Raw genomic sequence first — 12,519 nt, 5'->3', positions numbered from 1 at the left:
GGCGCGCTGTTCGCGAGAGGTCGTTGAGGGGGGAGACTTCATACATATGTAAATAGGGGGCGGGGCGAGCGCCGAGACTGGTGTATCTGCATATGCATGAAAGGCGGGGTCTAGCGCGCCTAAGTTAGAAGGGAGGTGCTACCCCTTTCTTTTTCCCCTTTCCCCCAAGATAACACAAACGGGCACTGGCACTGCACACCCCATATTCCCGCAAAGCTGCTGAACCCAGAGTGGGAGAAGCTGACCTAAGACATGAAATAAGTCCTGGATTTCGAGTCCTGGGAAGGCGGAGCCCATAGGGCCCGAACGGAGAACGCTCAAGGTCACTGCGGTGACCGAGTGAAGGTCACAGGGAAAGGCGGGGCCACGTGCGTCCGCCTCTAGCGGGCAGCCACGCATTGACTCACGGACCATGTACAGATTCTTTTATTTCTCTAAGGGCTCAAATTCCACGTGGGCAGGGTCGGGCTTGGATCTGGGTACTGGACAGGGACCAGGGCTGGAGTCGGGCACTCGCTGGAGCCCGAGGCGGTGCTCTCAGATCGCCAAGACTTGCAGCCTCCTGTTCCGGCGCCTTTTGAGCCCCTCGATGTATCGCTGCAGCTGTTTGGTCAGGGAATGGTCCCGGCCGATCTCTGATTGGTAACCTGGAGGGCAGAGCTGTATTCAGGGCAGTGAGCAGGGGCATGGCCTCCCCATCAGCCAGTCTATGTTAGTTCGGGAAACTGGATCTTCAGGGTACTGGAACCTGGTGGTTTTGTTTCAAATGGTCAAGTCAGAGACCTGTGCTCCAAACAGATGGGAGAGTCAGAGTGGGATGGGGTGCTGAGGTGGAGGATGGATGAGGAAGGCAAATTTAGAGAAGATGTTGCCGGCCTGAATTAGGGCACTGAGAGCAGGAAGCTTTGGGGACACCTCTTGGACCACCCCCTCTAAGCCATTAGCTCTTAGCCCTCCCCACCCAACCCTGACTTTCATAAAGTAAGCAGGGCGACCAAAGGAAATTTACTCCAATAATCCACTGTCCAAAGGCTCTAGGAAGGGGCCAAGGCCACACAAAGGCTGTAATTCCCAATAGGCAAGTGGAGAAATGGCCTTAGAAAAGCCACAGCAGGTTAAGAGGGGCTGCACTGAGGCTACAGCCCAGTCCTGTGACAGTCACTCCGTACTCTGTCCTTTGGATCTCCCTGTGCCCAGCCTCCTAACTTTTTACTTTTCCTAAAGCTTCTGGAATATTTGTGGGTGGTAAGGGAATCTGACAAGGCAGACATCCTGAAACCCCATTCCTATAGGACCAAGGCCTGCAAAATCCCCCAGGGTCTCTTGTGGAAGTTGGGGGCAAGGGTGGGGGGCGGCGCGCGGGGAGTAGGGGGTGGGGAGGCTCACTCCGGAGGGCTTCGGTGAGTATTTCCAGAGCTTCATTCTCCATCAGTTCAGTCAGGGGCAGGGGCAGCTGGAGAGGCAGCAAGAGACTCAGATGAACAAGGGACCCCAGCTCTGCCCACAGCTGAAATGCCCCAACTATGCCCTCCAGTTCCAAGACCCCCAATTGACCTGCCTGCCCCTCCACCCTGCAAAGCACCCCCACCCTCCCACCCCCCACTTGCTCACCCTCCACCCCCCACTATACTCCCAGTCTCCTTGGTGCCTCCAACCCTGCTCTGCTGTTCCACCCAGTAGGCTCGATGGGGTGTGTGCCTCGAGATATTGAGCGATGACACTGAGGAAGGCTTTTCTGGGAGAAGAGAAAAGAGGGATTTGTCATCTGTAGACTGCTTGGGCTTCCCTGGAGCAGAGAAGATGTAGAGGTATGTTGAGGGTTAGGGGGCTCCAGAGACCAGCTCCAGATACTACTTGAGTGGGAAACAGTATGGGATAGGGGTTTACAAACCTGGGCTTTGTTGTCCCACCCTCCGAGATGCCAGTTCGGACTACCCCACTTTGTGAGACTTAAGGCCAGTGACTGACTTTCTGACCCTCAATTTCTTCATCTGTACAATGGGATAATAAGACTGGCCCCTTATGGAGGTTATGAAGTTTAAAGGTGATCATGCAAGGGAAGCTGAGTGCCTGGCACAACAGCAAGTGCTCAATAAATAGCATATTGTTGTCTGCTTCAATTCCCTGATGAAGGCCTAGAGAGCAGAGGTGGCAGGGAGAAGGGCATGCCCCAAACAGCCTGGTAAATAGTATTTACTACTGGAAGTAAAGGAAATGGCAAATTCCTGGAGAAGGAAATAGCAATCCACTCCAGTACTATTGCCTGGAAAATCCCATGGACAGAGGAGCCTGGTAGGCTACAGTCCATGGGGTCGCAGAGTAGGACACGGTTGAGCGACTTCACTTTCACTTTCACTGGAAGTAAACAGTATAACAACTGTAACCAGTGACAGTGAATAAAAGGTAGGCACCCCCTCAAATAGCTCAAATCCACAGAAAAGGCATTAACTCCCTTTCAACTATTCGGTGATTCCATGGAAAACACTCCATACGGCCTTTGCGTATTTTCCTGCCTGTCTCTATGGCCCCAGGACCTTGTGCGACGCCTGCCCGGTAGGGGGCGTTCCTAGAATGTCTGGTTGCTTTAAAGCCAGAAAGATTAGCGTGGGGCGCCCCTTCCAGGGAATCCTAGAAACTTAGGTCCTACTGTTTTCCCCCATTTTACGGCAATAGAAATTGAGGCTCTGGCCAGCCCCCCAGCTCGGGCGCCCACAGCCCGGTGAGGCCACACACCGTTGTCGGTCTTGGAATCGTCCTCCTCTAAACGGCTTCCCTGGGAGCTATCGCCGCCAAGCTCCAGCTCCTCTGGCTCTTCTGGCTTGAAGGTGTCCTTGTCCTCTCCGCCGTCGGATGCTTCCCAGCCACCCTCTGCGTCGTGGCCAGCCTTCTGGTCGTAGGACCAGCGAGTCTTACCGCTTACGCTAACGTCCTCCAGTTCCGAGTCCTCGCGTACCGTGGGCAGCTGCACATTCAGCTTCGGCTGAGACAGAGTAGCCGTGGTCCACATGTTTCGGATGTCCTGCAGGCTCGACCTGCCCGAGCCATGGTGGCTCGAAGACTTGGCCGACGCCTGTGGGCCACACACAACGAGGGAAGCCGAGGGTCGTGGGGAATCGGGAGGAGAGGAAGAGCAGGCTGGGAGCAGGGATCCTGAACCCAACCAGAGCCGACACTCCCCTGCTGGGGGCGGGGGGAGATGGGGGGCGTGGGGGGTGATTGTTGGGAGCTGCCCTGAGCCAGGGCTGAATGAGAGGACAGTCAGGGGCCCAGGGTGAGCCTGCGAGCTGGCAGGGTGAGGAGGACCAGGAAGAGTTCTTACTTTTAAAGGCTTTCCCTCCATGCTTCTGCCCCAACGGACCCAGTTGCCACAGGCCTCCGGGCGAGAAGGGTGGGGGAGGGGTTTCACGCTCCTTGAACGGGGTGGGGCAGGGTCCCGGCGGAACGGCCCATGGGAGTCTCGCGCGCGGAGAGTTCAAGCTACAAACCTCCACACTAGATGCCCTTCTGTCTCCCCATCCCTGGCCGCATAGCCGCACCGGGGATGGACGCCCCGCGCATCCTGGCTGATTCCCACTCCAGACCCTACCGGCAACTTCCAGGCAGAAACACCGGTCCAAGTACCCCTGAGAGTGCGGTCCCTTGACCGACGGGAAGGGCATGGGTTCGGCCTGGGGACCCTGGCGGGAGGAGAAGGAGGGAGCGGGGCCTGACTTGCCCGGGAGGTGGCCGACGACGCAAGCACTCGCACACCCTCTCGCGTTCCCGCAGCTCCACGCCCGCAGCCGTGCAGACTGTTTCCGTTTATTGATGCGGGCTTTGAGGCACAGTCGTGAGGTGTTGTGAGGGACAGGCCCGGCCGGGACAGCGAGACAGAAAGCCGTGGGAGTCTGGAAATGGATGAAGTGACAGGGCCAGGAGCAGGGGGTGGCAGACAAGCAGCCCATGGCCTCCTCCCCAGGTTTCGGTCCGGTCGGTCGAGAGAGGGCTCTTTGGTCAGACAAGCAGAGCATGCCGGGGTGAGAGGGCCAGAACGAAGCCCTTTGAGAGGCCGGGGCCGGGGTCCTCCCTCTACGCGGGCACGCCTTTGTCCCGGGGGCGCCCCGGGCCGCGGGGCCGCGACGGTTTCCTGGGGGGATTGAGGGGGCGGCGGCGACCCCGTGGCGCGCGGGGCAGCGCGCAGCCGCGCTCGCTCTGCGTGTCCGAGGACTCGTCGATAAAGGCCAGATTCTCGCTGGGGTAGTCCAGCGCGGAGGCCGTGGGCGGCGTGGGCGGCGTGGGCGGGGAGGGCGGGGAGGACGGCTCGGTCTTCTCCGGGGCCGCAGGGGATAGGGGCCTGCTGGCAGGCTGCGCCGTGCAAGGCGGTGGAGGCAGGGGTGGCCGCTCCTTCTCCAACGGCGGTGGTGCCGTGGGCCCAACTCGCTGGGTCACCCGCGCGGTCACCGTGCCCGTCCAGCTGGCGGCCTGCGCCGTGAGGCCACCCATCTGCGCAGGGAGGAAAGGTAGTCCTCGACCAGGGATCCTCGACCGTCTCTCCGCAACCCCGGGAGCCTGCGCCGTCACCTGTCAGGCATGGCCCCTCTTTTCCGCCTGGTCCTCCTGCCTCATGAGTGGGAAAAGGCCGGAGGAGGGAGGGCAAAGCTCATCACCAGCCATATCCTCTCCTTTCCTCCGCCTGCACTGAAATGCTCCCTTCTCCAGAAGAAAAGACCCGAGGTTTTGTATCAGCTCTCCCGTGTCCCCAGAAACCTTTGTGCCTCCACCTACTCCACGGCCAGTAGAGGGGGTTACAAAATACAACAATAAATAAAACTACAACGACAAAACGCAGCAACAAATAAAATTTTAGTATAAGTATGTCCCATGCAATATTTGAGACATACTTGTACTCAGATAATATCTGCAATTTATCCGAAATTCATATCCAACTAGGATTCCTTCATCTTTATTGGCTAAATCTGGTAACCTTTAACCATGAGAGTAGAGACTGGAGTCAACTGCAAACCTGTCCGAGCTTATCCCTTTGATCCCAACCGGTGCACACCGTGACTCCCTCAATCCCTGTCTTGGGGAGCCCACACTCTGGAAGGGAAGGCGGGGTGGTCCACCGGCTGCTGGGGAACAGCGCGTCAGCACCACAGCGCGGGCGCAGGCGCGGCGTCGAAGCAAGGGGCGCCTACCTCTGCGCGAGTGCGGCGGGACACGACTCGCAGCCAGTTCCCGATGGTGGTGAGCACTGAAGCGAAGTAGGCCAGGCCGAGCAGGATCCAAAACCACACCAGCGGCTGGTAGGCTGCAAAGTTCTGGTTGGGACTGGCCCCTGGGACATCGCCGGAGAGGGCAGAAAAAAGTTGATTGTGAGACACGCCTTGAGCCCATAAGTCTCGGGTTCACTGTCCTTCCCAACTCCTGGAGAGGATCCGCCCTCCCCAGGGCCAAGGGTCTGAGCTAGACTGCGTGAATAGACGCAAGGAGACAGACTGGGAGTGACTTGAAGGTGTGCAAGGGAAGAGTAAGTGGAGGTGCTCACGCGCAAGAATGTGAGCATGTGTGAGGGGTGCACGTGTACAAGAATGTGGCATGTGTGAAGGGGTCACTTAATATACATGTGAGCATGCATGGGCGTGCAGGCATGCAAGACCATAAGTAGGCAGGAGGTGTCGCAGCCCCGCCAAAACGTGAGGGTGCATTCAGTGAGCGGATGTAGGGCGTGGAGCAAGCGCGTGTGAGCTCACAAGCGCCCTGTGGAATTTCGAGAGAGAAGCCAGATGGCAGAGCCCGTGGGAAGGGAAGAGCAACCCAAGAAAGGTGGCCTCACCGGCCACATAGTCCCCGAAGCCCACCGTGGTGAGTGTCACCACCACGAAGTAGATGGCCTCCAGCTTGCTCCAGCCCTCCATGTAGCAGAACACGAACGTGGGCGTAAGGACAAAGAGCAGGCAGCCGATCAGCAGGAAGAGCACCGCGGATAGAATTCGCACCAGCCCCGGTGGCACGTGCCACTTCTGCAGGGAGGGGCCGAGGAGTCACCAAAACCTCCACGCTCACACCCCACACTCCCTCTTCTCGGAGCCAGTGCTCGAGGTTCGCGGGATTCAGGCGCCCCGCCCCGCTCACATGCCCGGGCTGGGACGGACGTAGGTAAGGGTATCCCGAACCCAACGCCAGGGCGCACAGGGCTTGGAGCAGCTCACCAGGAAGATGGCTTCGATGTGACCGATGCCGCGGCGCAGGGAAGAGCCCAGCCGGTCCCCGACCCCGGCCAGCAGTATCCCAAACAGCGGGATCCCCACCAGCGCATAAAAGATGCAGAAGAGGCGCCCAGCGTCTGTGCGCAGGGCTGCGTTGCCATAGCCTGGGCAGAGGGGCCGTGCAGCAGGTCTAGGGGCTACCTGGCACCCCCCTAGCTCCCCCTGCACCTTCCCCCCTGAGAAAGCCCAGCCACCCCTTGCCCCCTCTCCATGCCCAATCCCTTCCCCCACCAATGGTTGTGATGATGGTGCCTGAGAAAAAGAAGGCACTGCCCAGGTCCCAGGCTGAATGGTTGCTGTTACTGGTTGAGTTGGTGTCAGGGTTCGCGCCCCCTCCCAGGGCATCAGCCACATCCTGCAGGACAAGGCGCAGAAGGAGGAACCTCAGTCCTTGCCTCCTATCCTGGCCAACCCCTGGCCCTCCAGTCTCTGAGTGCTTCCCTCCTTACCCCTCCCAGCTCTCCCCTGCCCTCTGGTCTTCTTGAAGGCAGTCCCTTAGAGCAGACATTGCAGATTGGGCAGCCCAATTTTGTTGTTTGACCAACACATTGTTGTAGAGACGTTTGAGTTATCAGCCCCTTAATTTCACATAACAGATTTCCAGTTTTACAGTGGTCAGGAGCACAGACTCTGGAACCAGCCTGCCTGGGTTCACATCTTGGTGCTAAGTGAAGCTGAACTGCGCTTCCATTTCTGCATCTGTCAGTTGGGGATGGTGATAATAGTACCTTCCTCAAAGAGTTATTGTGAAGAGTTAAAGCATTCACAACAAAGCAAGCATTGTGCAGTTGTTAAATGATTACCCATGTAGACACCATGCTCAATGAGTTCAGCTTTCCAGGGACCCCACCACCTCTACTTCCCCTTAGGAAGCTGACTTTGAGTCAGTCTCTTGCCTTCAAAAATCTGATTAAAGTTAGGGACCCTCCCTCCAGGAAGGTTCACATACCAACAAATTTTGCATCCAGTTTGGGGAGGGTCATGGACAGACAAACCCTTCCCCACCCTGCTGAAGTCCAAACCAAACCCTGTGCTACACAGTAGATGTTCACTGAAGGTGAAAGTGAAAGTCACTCAGTCTTGTCTGACTCTTTGTGACCCCATGGACTATACAGTCCATGGAATTCTCCAGGCCAGAATACTGGAGTGGATAGCCTTTTCCTTCTCCTGGGGATCTTCACAACCCAGGGATCGAACCCAGGTCTCCCGCATTGCAGGCAGATTCTTTACCAGATGAGCCACAAGGGAAGCCCAGATGCTTATTAAATATGATTACATTCATGAAATGGCCATGTGTCTGCCCATCTTGCCAGCCAGTTGGCCTCCCTCCCAAGACAGAGTCTGTGTTTTGAGAGTGCCTGCCCTAAGTGATGGAGGTCAGAGCACAGTGAGCCCTTCCCCAAGCAGCACCGAGCCAGGACACACAGGCGGTCGTGTGAAGGAGGTCATAAACCACCTTCTTTCTCTCTGACTGCAGTCCTCATTAGCAAGACACATTCCAAATTAATCTTCCTAAAGTGACAGCCCCAAATCTTCCATCCCTCTCTGCTATCTGCAGAATAGAGTCTGAGCCCAGCCTGTAAGCCCCTTCTCCATGTGGTCCCAACCTCCCTTTCCCGAGTCTTCTCTCCTGGGACTTCCATTTTGGAGCCCAAGTTACAGTGACCTTATCCCCAGATTTTGAGACGATTCCATTTCCTGTAATAATCTCTTCATGAAGCCAAGAAGTGAAGTGTATGATTAAAAGTTATTTCATTTTATTTTGCAACACTTTTCCAATAAATTCACAACTTGGGAAAAAATCCTTTGTCATTCTGGGTGTTCTAATTTTTGCTTCAAATGACTAGGCATCTGCTAAATCCAAGAACTGCAAAACACTTTGAGCTTTCCAGTTTCCACGCCTTTTTCCATGCTGTTCCTCTGCCTGAGAGTCTCTTGCAACCCAATCACACATCTCTAAATTCTACCCATCTCATCTGCTTCACCAATTACTGGCTCTTCCCAAAGACCCTGGGGCATCTCCCTCCTTGCCATCACCCTCACCCTGCACCTAGGCCAGGGCTCAGCATACAGCTGGCAGTTAACAAAGAAGGAAGTAAGGAAAGCTCCCCTTCTACTAAATCCTACAGTGAACTTTCCCTGGAATCGGTGCCTTCGCCTAGATGTGACATCCTCTAGGCTACAGCCTGCATCTGTCCACCCCAATATCAATTTCCCTGCTCACCCTATCCTGGACAGCATGGCACCTAGAACACAGTAGGTGCACAATTGCTGCATGACTGGCTAATTATAGAAGAGAAATAAAGCAGCTGTTGCCCGCCTTGCATGTTTCTGCCCTTCCTTTTCTTCTTTTTTCATATCCAGGAGAAAAGCTATTCCTTTGTGAAGATAAAATAGGTCAGGTTCCCTCTCTCCTCCTGCCCTGTGGTGTGGTCAGACACTCTCCTACCCAGAGTGTCAGAGAGCCTTTCTGGGCATTCTCTGGGTCAGAGACAATGTCAAGCTGCCTGTGTCCTGGCCCCACCCCACCCTCAACTCTGCTCCAGGTCCTGCCACCTTGGGAATCAGCTGGAACACTGAGTCCCCATGCTGATGCCTCCTCCTTCCATAAGAACAGGCAGGAAAGGAAAGGTGGGGGGAGGTTAGCTTTTCAATAACATAATACACATTAATGTAATCAAGTTAAATGTTAGGTGTTTTTATTTATTTTTTTTAATATGACAGTGGCTCAGAAATCAGAGGGAGAGCAGAGGGGCTTGCCTGACAGTAGCATGAAAGGCTGCGGCCCACTCTTCCTTTAGTCACTGGACCAAAGCCCACCCCATCCCTGACTTGCACTCCCTCTAGCTTTCACTTCACAAGCATGTGTCCTGGCAGGAAGGTGTGCTCAAGCTGGCATCCATGATGGCATGGATTGGCTTAGGGGAACCTGGAACCCTCCGAAATCAAGGGTATGTATTTATATGTGCACTTTTTTGGAGGTAGGGGGTGGGGAAGTGTTCACAGTGTTCTTGGGTTTCTCTGAGGCATCTGTGACTCTAAAGAAGCACAGGAACTAGTGTAGAGATGCCAGATTTAGCAAATAAAAATACTGCATGGGACAAATTTGTGTTTTAAAAGTATTCATCCTTGAGCTGAAATTTACATTTAACTGGGTGTTCCAGCCTTCATCTGGTAACCCTAAACCTGTGAGTTAGACCTGGGAAGACGTAACATATCTCATATGCTACAGCCGTTTATTCATTTCTTCCTTCACGGGTTCCTTCACGCAATTACTATCACACGCCAGGCAACCCAATGCTGGGCACAGCAAGGAAAACAAATGCAGCCCATGGCCGCCATATTGAAAACACAAGAGACCTGGATCCCGGCCTCTGCCCCGCACCCCTCCAGCTGCACCCTGCCTTCAGGGGTGTGGGTCAGGAAGCAGCACTCCAGAACAGGGCCCCAGCCGCATGCAGCTAGTGTCAGGGGGTCACGGGTGACTGCTGTGGGGTCTCTCCCCCACCCACGCACCTTGATGAAGAGCCCCAGGTCCTGGTCGCTCACACATGGATGGGCCCTCAGGAACTTCTCTCGCACCTCCCCCAGCTCCCTTTGGGCCTGCTGCTCATGGGGCTGCTCCAAGGCCTGGAACACCAGGGCACCGGACACCAGGTAGAGCAGGACCAGAGCCAGCAGCGCCAGTAGTGTGGTGCTGCGCATGGCGCGCCCAGGGGCCCGGCCAACTCCACTGCCCGCCTGGGGAGGCTGGGCAGGGGGTTCCTGGGGAGCTGCAGTCACTGCGGGCAGAACCAGGGATGCCGGGGTCAATCACCTGGCCTGACACCCTTACACCCTCCTTCTCCAACCCTACACACGCAAAGGTCCTGGGAGCCCCCGGCCCTACTACCTGCAGAGGGTCTCTCCTCACACCCCTCTGATCAACCCGCTCCTGGTACCAGGACACACCCAGTGCCCACCCCACCCCCACCTCGGTCCTCCCCCTTACCTCCACTGCCCGGCCCTCAGCCCCAGTCCGGGACTCCAGGGTGTGAGAAGAGGGCACAGGAAAGGAAAGGACGGAGAGTGGAAGGTGGAAACAGAGACAGCCTGCCCAGGGAGAGGCGGGGCCAGAGGGGAGATGCTGGGGGCCTGGAGAGGGACCCCGCCTTCCAGCTGGGGGCTGAGGGGGAGCAGAGGACCACGCCGGGCGGGGACGGGGATGGCGGTCCGGCTCGTCCGCCGAGGTTGCAGCAGCATCTTCGCGGCTTCTCCCTCCCCTCCTGCCTCTCCTTGCCCGGCTTCTAGAGGCGATAGGCCGGGCTGGGAGCCCCCAGGGTCCCCAGCGCCCCGCTGGGCTTTCGAGGAACCCAGGGGCGGGTCCCAGTCGCTGCGCAGAGGCGAGGCAGGGTGGAGGGGAAGGGAGGGTACCGGGTTCCGGGAAGGAGCGGGATGGGAGCGACCAGGGCCGGACCAGCGCGGCATCCCCCAGGACAGCTGCCGGCTCCCCCGGGACAGAGCGCGGCGACGCCCACGCGCACACACGCGGGCACAAAGACCCGCGCGCCCACGCTCCGCCCTGCGGCTCTAGGCGGCCTCGCTGCCCCGGTTGCATGCACACCGTCCACCTGCACACACCCCGGACTCCCGGGCACACCGGACCTTCAGGGCCGTGCGCGCCGGGCCAAGGCCCCCAGAGGCCCACACACATGTGTGCACAGACTCACGTCCACGCACACCCAGATCGCGGGGCCACCGCGCAGCGCCCGCCGCCCAGACACCGCACACCCGCCACTCGCTCCCACCGCCTCCCCGCGTCTTCACGCCGACGCCTCGGAGCGTGACGGGCGGCGGGCGGGACGCACGGCCGCAGGACTCCCGGAGGTGGGCCCCCTCCCGGCCGGTATCCCCCTGCGCGCCCCAGCCCGGGAGCCCGGCCTGAGGCCCCCGCCATCCCGCACGCCCTCCCAGCGCCCGCGCGCCCGCCCGCTCCGCCCCGCACTCACTGTTGGCCCCGCTGCGGCTGCGGCTGCGGCCCGGGCTCCCGTGCGGCCTCGCCGGTGCCGGCGGGGCCGCGGAGGCGGCGGCAGGGGCGGAGCGGGCGGGCGCTGGTGCTGAGACCCCCCTCCTGCCGCCAGAAGCCCCCCTCCTCCCGCGTTTAACCCCTCCGGCACCGCGCTTCCCTCCGTGCCTCGCCCTCGCCTCCGGCTCGGCTCTCCGCAGCCCCTTACCTGAGGTTGCCCAGCCCCCCAAACCCAGCCCTTCCCGGGAGGTGAGTGGCAGAGGAGCCCGAGAGGGGTCGCCGCTGGGTCAGGCCTGGAATCTCAGACTGGGGCCCTGGTACCGGCCCTGTGGGCTAGCCAGTGTGGCCAGCGGCACGGCCCCAACTTGGACATCAGCCGGCTCAGTTCTCCGGGCCGGCGCCACTCTAATTTCCCAGTATCTTCCAGGCCCACTACCAGTTCAGAAGGGCCCTCAACTCCCCTCCCCGAGGGACAGTCTGGCCCTTGGGGTCTGCACTCCTGAGGGAGAGACCCCAGGGGACAAAGGGGTGCGGGATCCACGGAGGAAACCTGGAATTGGCCGAGGTAGGGTTAGGACCAAGCTCTGAGAAATCAAGCTGGGCACCGCCTGCCTCTACTCCTGTATCCCCATCCCTCACTCCTTAGTTCCATGCCCATCCCAGCCTGGAAGGGGTAGCAGCACTCCCTCCCCCACTGTCTGAACAGCAGGGCTCTGAACTTATCTCCCCTCTTCTCTTGCTTGCTTCTTAGCAACTCTCATCTTGCCAAAGACCCTTCCCTCCTCTGGGGTCCTCAGCCTTCACTTGGGTGGTTTTAACTATGGGCTCTAGGGCTGACCACCTCATAACAGTAGGGGGCCTAGACTGGTGACCAGACTCTCCAGGCCTCCCAGTCCCCACTTACAGAAAAGGGATGACTAATTATCACCTCAGGATGCTGTGCTGAGCATTAATGAGGTCGGTATTTGTAAATGCTCGAAACACAGCCTGGCACTCACAATTGAGTGCCCTACAAATGTCAGCAATTTCCCTTTCAACTGAAAGTGATTGTTCAGCTTTGAGCTGCTTCTCTTGAGTCTCAGAGGCCCATCTCTGGAGGTACTGAGGCCTGGGGCTCAGGACAGTCCCAGGTGAAGGGTTTCAAGGCAGGCTCAGTGCTAGGCCCCAGGAGCTCCAAGGAGCTGGACCAAATGGCCAGATACATGGGCGAGATAAATGACTCTCTGATAAATGACTCCCAGCCATAGGACAGAGGATATATCTGTA

At 58.0% G+C, this 12,519-nt stretch overlaps 2 protein-coding genes across 10 annotated transcripts; both read right to left on the bottom strand.

Moving 5' to 3' along the window:
- Positions 1-410: 410 nt before the first annotated feature.
- On the bottom strand, positions 411-4,057 carry CATSPERZ (catsper channel auxiliary subunit zeta). Of its 7 annotated transcripts, none has more exons than XM_006050888.3 (5): positions 3,320-4,057; positions 2,734-3,070; positions 1,656-1,735; positions 1,387-1,453; positions 411-647 (listed from the first exon to the last, which is right to left on the bottom strand). In XM_006050888.3, the coding sequence occupies exons 1-5, from the start codon at positions 3,338-3,340 to the stop codon at positions 538-540; spliced, it is 615 nt and encodes a 204-aa protein (XP_006050950.1). In that variant the 5' UTR covers positions 3,341-4,057; the 3' UTR covers positions 411-537. The 7 variants fall into 7 exon arrangements, 4 of the variants coding, with proteins under 4 accessions (XP_006050950.1, XP_044799588.1, XP_044799589.1 ...); XM_044943653.1 differs by having other exon boundaries at positions 411-660; positions 3,320-3,616; XM_044943654.1 differs by having other exon boundaries at positions 411-660; positions 2,734-2,980; positions 3,320-3,616.
- On the bottom strand, positions 3,782-11,309 carry KCNK4 (potassium two pore domain channel subfamily K member 4). Of its 3 annotated transcripts, none has more exons than XM_044943652.1 (7): positions 11,237-11,309; positions 9,765-10,030; positions 6,480-6,603; positions 6,192-6,352; positions 5,816-6,002; positions 5,178-5,317; positions 3,782-4,482 (listed from the first exon to the last, which is right to left on the bottom strand). In XM_044943652.1, coding segments are annotated over exons 1-7 (1,293 nt in total). In that variant the 5' UTR covers positions 11,238-11,309; the 3' UTR covers positions 3,782-4,068. The 3 variants fall into 3 exon arrangements, with proteins under 3 accessions (XP_044799587.1, XP_006050947.1, XP_025142393.1); XM_006050885.3 differs by lacking the exon at positions 11,237-11,309 and adding an exon at positions 10,240-10,379; XM_025286608.2 differs by lacking the exons at positions 9,765-10,030; positions 11,237-11,309 and adding an exon at positions 10,240-11,144.
- Positions 11,310-12,519: the final 1,210 nt, after the last annotated feature.

This window comes from Bubalus bubalis, chromosome 5 (genome assembly GCF_019923935.1).
Source record: "Bubalus bubalis isolate 160015118507 breed Murrah chromosome 5, NDDB_SH_1, whole genome shotgun sequence".
In the NCBI taxonomy this organism is placed as follows: domain Eukaryota; kingdom Metazoa; phylum Chordata; class Mammalia; order Artiodactyla; family Bovidae; genus Bubalus; species Bubalus bubalis.
This window is presented reverse-complemented; position numbering and strand designations above follow the sequence as displayed.